Source organism: Pteropus vampyrus, unplaced genomic scaffold (assembly GCF_000151845.1).
Source record: "Pteropus vampyrus isolate Shadow unplaced genomic scaffold, Pvam_2.0 Scaffold352, whole genome shotgun sequence".
Lineage (NCBI taxonomy): Eukaryota > Metazoa > Chordata > Mammalia > Chiroptera > Pteropodidae > Pteropus > Pteropus vampyrus.
Genome location: NW_011889133.1, coordinates 884774 through 894768, shown reverse-complemented (window position 1 = coordinate 894768; position 9995 = coordinate 884774). Strand labels below are relative to the sequence as shown.

The following is a 9995-nucleotide window of genomic DNA, read 5'->3' as shown; positions in this document are numbered from 1 at the left end:
GATTAAAACTTAGCTCACTTATACCCTGGGAACTGGAACTCAACCTCACAGGAGACTTTGATGAACTACGTAGAATGTCTCACAGAATTTTTTCTTTAAATAAATAGTGGTTAAAGGGATAATATAAAATATATTCAAATAGGAGTACCTCTTTTTTATTACACTGGGGACCATATGCCCTTAAACTCAGATGAGCTTTGGATTTCTTTTTCCAGAGAGCCATATTTTTTGCTGATTACGTTAACAAGGTCAGTTTTCTAGACATGAACACAGATTATTAGACCTACAAAAAGATGCTCAGCCTGATTCAAAACCAGAAAAATTTTGTCTACAGCCATGCCACCCTGAACAAGCCCGATCCTGTCTGAGCTCAGAAGCTAAGCAGAGTCAGGCCTGGTTAGTACTTGGATGGGAGACCACCTAGGAAGACCAGGTGCTGTAGGCATAAAAAATAAAAATAAATAAATAAATAAATAACAAGGGATTGTAAATTGACAAGGTCCTTGCAATCTGTGAGGTCAACCAAGGAGTATCTTGCCTAAAAAAAAAGAAAAAAGAAAAGAAAAAAAAAGAAAAAAACAAGGAAAAGAAAAATGTTTTTTTTAATTGTTTTTTAAGAAGGCAACACACACACACACACACACACACACACACACACACACACACACACACAGAGTCCCTAATCACAGTAACATAAATTAAATGTATCCTCTCTAGAAAGCTTAAATGTTCTTCAGCAGAAAATAACTACCAAAAATTGTTTAGTCCAATTCCAACTCGGCCCTTGGAACATCAGATTCTCAAGGGAGCAAGCAGTAATCCCTCAGGCTCTAGTTATAAACTCCCCAATTAGAAGGAACCACACAAAGAGACCGTGGTAGGAATCAGCCTGCACCAGGTACAGAAAGAGAACCTGGAGGCAACTCTGGTGTAAGTAAAACAGAGTAATTCTCATTTTTCAAACTCAGCCATGTATCATCCCAGGGTGTGTTGGAAATGGGGGAGCGATAAGGTCAGAGTCAAAGTTCTAGCAAGTTTTACCCCAAGACCAGAATAATCACTTCATCCCTGGTGCTGTCACGGAAATAGTGAGGTAACTGAATTGGGCTGAGTGTTGCCTGGGAAAGATATGAATGAACAAATGATAGAAAGATTAAATAAATGAATGAATGGGTATCACATGCCTTTAGTGTATTACTTGCATGTGTTATTATGCAAATAAAACACATTGTTATTATACATGTTACTTGAGTGCCCCTTCGATGCCAAGCCCTGTACTGGGAAGTTTGAATAAATCATCACATTTGTCATATCATCACAAAGCAGATTTTCTTTCTTTCTCTTCCTCTTCCTTTTGAAAACAATTAAGCTATTTATAAAATTTTTTTAAAAGAAGAAAGAAAGGTGAAGAAGTTTATAAGTTTAAAGACTTTCTTTCCCCACTCCCGTGTCCAAGGATAACCATTAAATCTTTGAAGCAAATCCTTTCTGAGCTCTTTCATAAATAAAGAAAATGAGAAAAAGAAAATATGGGAGTAAAAAAAAGTTCTTTTTAAAAGTTTCCATACTTTACGTATCTATCTGCAACTTATCTTGCTCATTTGACAATATGACATGAGTACCTTTCCATAAGACACATTTGTCTCATTCTTTTTGGACTATGTATTGATCCATAATGAGAATCTACTCTGATTTATTTAACTCTATTTAAAATCTTTTGCTTTTACAAACAGTGTGACAATGGCCATCATTACCTTCTAGGTAATTCTGTGATCCCATTTTATAGAGGATGAAACTGAGGCCTTTGTTCCTATGAACTGATGGGAACAGCATTTAAACCCAGGTCAGCCTATTTCCTTTCTACTGCACAGTGCTTAATATAAATGAAGCTTCAGAAGCACCAGGGTTCAGTATAGGTTAAGCATGTTCAAAATACTCAGGTACTTGACGTGTGTGTGTGTGTGTGTGTGTTGTGTTCCAAAGCTCGAAAAATGGCAGACATTTTAATTCAAAATTATTAAATTGATATGGAAAATGTCATTACGCTATCAAGATTCTAATTTAAGTGGACCCATGATCCGTTGGAGCTTCCTCTGGCAAGTGCTTTTACCCACTGGATAGAAGTCTCCTTACAAGGGCTGAATTCAATCTATTTTAATTTGCAAGTTTATCTGAAGAGGCAACTTACAACAAACGTGTTGGCCCTTAGCCCTCGCTAAATGTTGAAATCGAAGAGAATGGTTTCTTGTTCCATCACTACAGAGTTATCTCAAGATATTTCTGTTTATTTCTCAAGATATTTGAGAGAAGCAGATTGTCCACGTCAACCAAAGGTTTAATCTGCTGTATTCCCCACCACTAAAGGCACATGCTTATCTGAAGCTGAGCATCTCATCTGTGGAGCTACAGCTCTGCATGGCATTACTGATATCACAGTAAAAGAGCCCTCTACTGACGCGTTGGAGATGTGGTATTTTCTTTATAAGGAATTTGTTTTTGCACGATATTTAAGGTGTATAAAAATACATTTAAGATCATGGAACAACCATTTGCGTAGCCACCATCTAACTTTTGCAACTTGCTTTTTATTACTCAGCATCCTGTTTGAGAGATTTATCCATAGATGTTGTAGCACCAGTTGACTGAATTTTCAGTGATTTGTTTAAATTCTTTTCTATGACGCACAATGCTTCTGTGAACATCCTTGTGTGTGTATATTTATACGTATACATATTCATACATATACTTAAATGTGTGTGTGTCTTTGTTTATGTGGTCAAAATTTTTCTAGAATATATACCTATAATAGAAATTCTGGATGATAGAGAGGAATGTATTTAATTTTACTAATTTGCCTCCAACATGTCTGTATTAATTTCCCTTCCCACCAGAAATGTAAGATGCTATAGTCTCACCAAAATTGCATTTTAGACTGTATGAAATTATATTTCAATACAGTATTAATATGCAATTGCCTGATTACTAGTGAGTTGTGTATATTTCCATATTTCTATTGACTATTTAGGTTTTCTCTTCTATAATAATCTTGATCATATCTTTTGTGAATTTCCCTTGGGGTAATTTACAGAAATTATTTATATATACTGAATACTAACTCTTTGACATTTATATGTTGCAAACAAATTTACCTGAGTAAATTTCCAGTCAATATCCAGTCTTTTCTTTTTTATAACATTGGTATTTTTAATTTAGATATAGTTTAATTTTCAGTGTTTTGCGTTTGGTACATTCATGTCCTATTTAAATTTTTCTGCATATCTATGTGATAAATAATCTCCTGTTTTCATCTCAACTTTTACCATTTAAATATTTAATCCCTTTGGAATTGATTTTTATAAACTATAAAGTAGGAATACGATATTATTTTTTCATATGTTTAAACATTCATAACACCACAATTTAATGGACTTTATTCATTGATGTATATTTTCTGTTTTCATGCATTAAGTCTCCATAGACTTGTGGGCCTGTTTATAATTTTTTTTTCTCAGTTCCATTGATCTATTTGTCTGCTCTCACACTAGTACCACTCATAATACTGTCTTTAGTATTATCTCTGTGTGTATCTGGTAAATCAGGTTATTGCTTTGTTTTCCTTTAAAATCCATTAGCTATTTTTAGCTCTTTTTTCTTTCATATACATCTTATAAGTTTGTGAAGGTGCACATAAAATTCTCTCAAACATTTGATTGGAATGACATTGAATTATAAATCAATATTGGGGGAAAATATAATGTTTATACAACTTGGTCTTGGTTGCAAATGAAAAGCACATTTTTCTCTTGCTCCTGAAGTTCTTTCCTCGCAAAGGGACCTCAGTTTGTGTAATCGTGGTCTCTCTCTCCCCACTTTATCCACTCACTTGCTGGGAAGTGGAGTAACATAGCTGATTGCTAAATCTAGGAACAACCACATGCTTTACTCTGTCCTTACCCTCTCGGCAGCAGCCAGCCTGCTGAAGCCCACGTTCCCCTGCATCCCAGAGGCAGCTCCCCCAGAATGTGCAAGAGGCCTCTCCCGGTCACTGCCACCAAGACTGGGTGAATAAGCTTGTCTAGTTATGGTGTTCATTGACAGCGAGTAACTTAACTAATAAAGTTTTTCCCCCAAGCGTCTAATGGTGATATCATGGTCTCCATAAAGGAGACACCAACTTTTATTCCTCAGCGAGTTCAGATCCTGGGAAAGAAAGAGAATAGCTATTCTCTAGAAACTCCTTTGAGATCCCAGCCACCATTTGTTTCATACATAGATGGATTTGATTGTGAATGTGTGTTTTTTTAGCTGTTTGCCTCTATAGTCACAAGTGAGATTGGTTCCAATTTTCTTTTCTCCAATTTTACTTACTTGGTTGGCAAGATTACATTAGCCTCATGAAAATGAGTTAGGGAATGATCTGTTTTGCCAGTCATTAAAAAAGATCGTATAATATTAGAATTAGTTGTTCCATAAATGTTTGGTTTGGTATAACTTTCTTATGACATAATTGGGCAAAGTATTTGTGTGAGTAAATTTTAAAATAACAAGTCAAATCACTTAGTGGTTTAAAAACATTTAAGTATTTTGCACACACCCAGAGACACACACACTGACTATGCTATTAATCTGTTTTATTTAAAAAAATAAATATTTAGAAATACAAGTAGCAGTTTTTAAGTTAAATGTATGATATAAAGTATCATAGGGCGACAAATACCATGAGCCAGCAGTCCAGTATAAAAAGAAAAAAAGTTTTATTATTGCTTTTTGTTCTCCTGGGATAGCGAACTAGGGAAAGAAATGAACTTTATTCAAAATATTTTTTTAAAAGAACAAACAATAAGGCAAAAACATTTTCAGATTTAAGGATTTCAGCTCTAGAAGCATATCATAAACAAAGTTAACAGGTGATAGAATGTGACAAAATCTTTCTGAAGTCAACAGCTAACAAGAGATTCAAATCTGGGATAGAGATTCAAATCTAGGACAAAGAACATCTGAAAAGCAACTTAATAGAAACACTGACAAAAGCATATGAACAAGTAAATTATAGAAAAACAGAATCCCAAGAGTCTAAGGAAAATATTGGACAATGATGAAGTTCACTAGTAATTAAGTGGGGAAAACATGTAAAACTAAGATATCACTTTACAACTGTTTTACTTTCCAAAAAAATGTATATATAAGAAAATACCAATGTTCATAAGGAATTAAGGATATGGGATTTTCCCACCCCCACTCCCACCATGTACAATTAGTAAATGTTTACAATGGAAAGTGATCTGGAAAAATTTGATCAAGTGAAATGTGTGCATACCCTCAGACTCAAAAATCTGTCCCTAGCAAAGTACCCTAAAAAAATTTTCGAACTGAGTTATTTGCAGTGGAGACAAGTGTAACCTGCTATCCCTCACTAGGAAAGTACATAGAGCATGCTACTCAGTGTGTGGTCCATGGGCCAGTCCCTGGGCCCTGTTTCTACTCTATGATGAGATAACTATAGAAAATGCAGTTGAGTTGAGCATTTAAAACTATTACAGAATTTTGACAATGCTGAGACATTTTTATTGCTTTTTACAAAATACTAGCCCACAATAGATAAGAAATTTTAAAAAGAAAGTAATCCTTAACTACAAATACTTGGATAAACACTTCCATAAAGAACTCCACATGTCCATGAATGCTTGATTGTAGAGAAGAGTTACTAAGAAGGGGTAATGAATCAAATGAGAATACAGAGATAAGTTGGAATAAGATCATACAGAGCTCTATAAGTATGTCAAGATTTTAGATGTAATGATCACTATTTAACCACATTGGGGTTTCTAATTAAAATATTGAGAGCATAAAAGAAAGCATAATCAAATAAAAGTGTGTTTTTATTCCCTAATAGGTATATTTATTAAATGCCAGTCGACTTGCTCCTTGAGAATAAAGCTACTGGTCCATGGCAATGTCTCCCAACTGTAGATGAAATTATCTAAGTTAGGTGTCGAGATTCAGCCATTAAAATATAAGTCAATCATGTCATAGAAAATATTCTCCGACCCCATAAAATCAAATATTATACCACTTCCACTTCTAGAATTAATTAAAAGATCGCAACAATCTTAGCTTTCTCTGATCTTCTTTCTTTGTACCTTTTCAGCTGATGTTTAGTCTTTGCTAGCCATGAAACAAAACAATGGCACTCAAGTGACTGAATTCATTCTCCTGGGATTTGGTGATCAAAACAAGTATTGGCACACCCTCTTCGTAGTATTTCTAGTTATCTATATGGTCACGCTAGTGGGTAATATTGGGATGATCCTGCTTATCAAGATTGATTCCAGCCTTCACACCCCTATGTATTTTTTCCTCCAACACTTGGCATTTGTTGATTTCTGCTTTACCTCTGCTATCACACCCAAGATGCTGCAAGACTTTGTAGGGACAGAAAAATCCATCTCATTCATAGGATGTATGGTGCAATTACTAGTTTATGCTACTTTTGCAACAACTGACTGCTATATCCTTGCTATGATGGCAGTGGACCGATATGTGGCTATCTGTAAACCACTCCGCTATCCAACACTGATGTCCCAGAGAGTTTGCATTCAACTCTTAGTTGGTTCATACATCATGGGTTTTCTAAATGGTTCTACACATACAAGTCTGACTTTCTCACTGAACTTCTGCAACTCCAATAAAATCAACCACTTTTTCTGTGACGTACCCCCAATTCTTGCCCTCTCATGTTCCAACATTGATTTAAACATCATGACCTTAATAGTCTTTGTGGGGTTTAACTTGACATTCACTGTGTTGGTTGTCATCTTTTCCTACACATATATTCTGGCTGCCATCCTGAAGATATCTTCTGCTTCAGGGAGGAGAAAAGCCTTCTCCACATGTGCCTCCCACCTGACAGCGGTCATCATTTTCTATGGGACTCTCGCTTACATGTATCTTTACCATAGGACCAACAAGACTCAAGAGCAAGAAAAAATGGCTTCGATGTTTTATGGCATCGTGATCCCCATGTTAAACCCCTTCATCTATAGCCTGAGAAACCAAGATGTGATAAAAGCCCTAAAAGGGATTGGAAAGAAGTGTTTCTAGTTTGACCCTCAATTCTCTATGCTTGTAAGCAACCACAATGACACTGCTAATTTTTAAGAAATCAAAACCAAAAAGTCAAACAACATAATAAAAGAGAGTTGCTCATTTTTTATCAACACCAAGCTACACATTAAAGTAACAATGAGATAACAACTTTATACCAATATGACTGGCAAAAATTGGGGAAAAAATGATAACGCTTATTAATTGTTGCAAGGTAAGGAGAGCGATGCTCTCACATGTTATTAATGGAAAATTGAAGTGTTACTTCACTTTAGAAGAAATCTCACCATGTCTTTTTAAAACAATAATCTTCAATCCAGAATTACAGCCTCGCAAATTGATCTATGAAAATAAAAATTCCAGTCCATGTGAAGACATATATTTAAAGATGTTCATTGTAGCCTCACTTAGGAAGACAAAACCAAAAAAAAAAAAAAAAATATTCTTCAAAAAAAAAAAAAAAAAAAAATATTCTTCAATAGGGAAATAAATCCATATTGTCATTATTCTAAAATCTATTGCTGCATAACAAATTTTCACAAATTTAGCGGTTTTAAGAAAAGATCTAATTATTATCTTGTAGTTTTATGGGTCAGGAATCGGCACACCAGTTTACTGTACCCTGCTCCAATCAAGCTGTCATCCAGGAATGAGAACTCCTTGGAGGCCTGGTGGGGATGGACCTGCTTCCCAGATCTTTCATGTTATTGGCAGAATTTGTCTCTTTGCAATTGTAGGGCTGGGGTTCCTGCCCTCCTGCTGGCTGTCAGCCAGAGGACGATCCCAGCAATTAGAGGCTACCCAGAGTTTTTTGCCACATGGCCCTCCCCATAATCCCTCTCATAACATGACTGATTACTTCCCCAAAGCCAGAAAGCTATACACAGTTAATGAGTACATACACCATGTGAACAACATCCTTCATATGCCCAAATCTTACTGCTACTTCAAGTGTCAGTGTTTCCCTGAAGCTTTCCTAGCTCAATATTTGCTTCCTATCAACTTTTTACCCCTGGAAATAAGTTCTTCTTCCACTGAAGACCCATAGTGCTTCATTTGCATCAATAATATTATTTATTATTTATCACCTCTTGTCTAAATTATTTATTTACATAAATGACCCTCACTATAACCTATAAGGCAGTTGGGATACATTTTTTTCCTATGAGCTTTTTTCCTGTCTGGTGTAAAGCTTTAGACACAGCAGGTATTCTATAAATATTGAATAAATGAATGATGACAAAAAACTATAATGTGGACAGCTTCCCAGCTGGGAGTTATGTATGTAGCTCACGCTGTTGGTCTCTAAATACAAAATGTGGACAGCAGCATCAAATAACCAGGGAAAATTTTTATGAAGTGCAAATAACTATAGCCCAGCTCTGGAGATGTTGATTCAGTAATATTAGAAGGAGTCTAATATTTATAAGTATCTATATATGCAGAATGTTGCTTTAATTGCATGTGCCTCTAGAAAGCAGTATTTAAGAACACAGGATTTAGAATCTTTTAGAATATGGTTTATGTCCCAACTCTGTCACTCACCAGCAATGTCTCTTCGTAAGTTAACTAAGCTTTTAAACCTTGTTTGTCATAATACACATGTCATGAGGTTTTTTAATTTATTTGTTAGCAATAAATAAGATAATGAATAGAAATCATAGTACCTAGCACTAATAAGCCCTCAATAAATGTTAATAGTAATGAGTATTCATATAGATTATTTCAACATAGGTGTGATAGACATTACAAGAATCTCCTCACCACACACACACACATACACACACACACACACACACACACACACACACAGTGAGTAAGAAATCTCTCAAGATTTGCAACATGAAAATTTTCCCCTCTGAGAAGCTCCTCTGTATTTCGGCAGAAAACTGGCTAATAAAGGTTGTTTTCTTTGCTGCTAACAACAGTAACGAGGGCCACAGATTCTTAAAGGAACAGGCACTAATCCCATAGCTTCAGCTACGAAATCTCTCTATAGAAAAATCATTGGGTGGGCAATCAGCCTCCACTAGCCCAGGAAAAAAATCTAAAGACAAATCTCCCATATATAAATCGAATTGCATTTTTTTTCTATTCAGCTGAGCATTTTTCTGGCATATGAGGACCACAGTAAAATCTGCAAGGTCAGAATCAATATACTAGCATAATTAACTCCAAGGTTCAGTAGAGTCATTTTATCTTCAGCAAAATAAAAATATAAATGGAAAGAGGAAATTATTGATGGTATGAAGAAGTTATAAAATGGCCCTGGAGATGATAGCTGATGTATTAGCCATAATGTTCCCAATTGAACATAACCTTTACAGAATATTAGCAATAATTAGACAAGGCCTCTCCAAAATTAGATGGAGCAAAACAGAGACAAGGCCACTCTGTGATTATGTCTGAAAAAAGACAGAAGTAAGGACTCCTGGCAACCAGAAAAATAGCTAAACGCTTCTCTCTTCCAACTAAAATTAGTAAATACTCCTTCTTTATCTACTTTATTTTTCTCCCTTCTTAAGTATAAATTACCAAAATATCCAATCACTGCATTCCTGATAACACTTAAAACAGAACTCACCTCCACTTCCTAAATCCTTCTTAAAATCACCCAGAACAAGCCTAAATCCTAGAAGATGCCTTCCCCAGTCCCTCTTATCCAACACCCTGTCCCTGTGGGGTGCTTTCGCTCATGTAACACATGAAAGAAACCTAATTTTGTCTGACTACATATGTACTCTTGGTGTTTCTTGGCTATTGGGCATGGACGATGTGAAATATGCCAAGTGCATCTATTATCTCTCAGGAAACTTGCTTGTTTTGTTATTCACTTTTTTATTGCAAAAGAAATTAATATGTGTCCATTATTTTTTAAATGCAGCTGTTTT

At 35.4% G+C, this 9995-nt stretch overlaps 1 protein-coding gene and 1 pseudogene across 1 annotated transcript; both read left to right on the top strand.

The window, feature by feature from the left end:
- The first annotated feature begins 326 nt into the window (after nucleotides 1–326).
- LOC111731184 lies at nucleotides 327–445 on the top strand (annotated as a pseudogene).
- Nucleotides 446–6171: 5726 nt separating this feature from the next.
- LOC105304759 (putative olfactory receptor 5AK3) lies at nucleotides 6172–7101 on the top strand. Its single transcript, XM_011379041.1, has one exon. The coding sequence runs from the start codon at nucleotides 6172–6174 to the stop codon at nucleotides 7099–7101; it is 930 nt and encodes a 309-aa protein (XP_011377343.1).
- The last annotated feature ends 2894 nt before the right edge of the window (nucleotides 7102–9995 follow it).

Coding starts and splice junctions, on each gene's coding strand:
- LOC105304759 (XM_011379041.1), top strand. CDS start 6,172: ATGAAACAAAACAATGGCACTCAAGTGACTGAATTCATTCTCCTGGGA.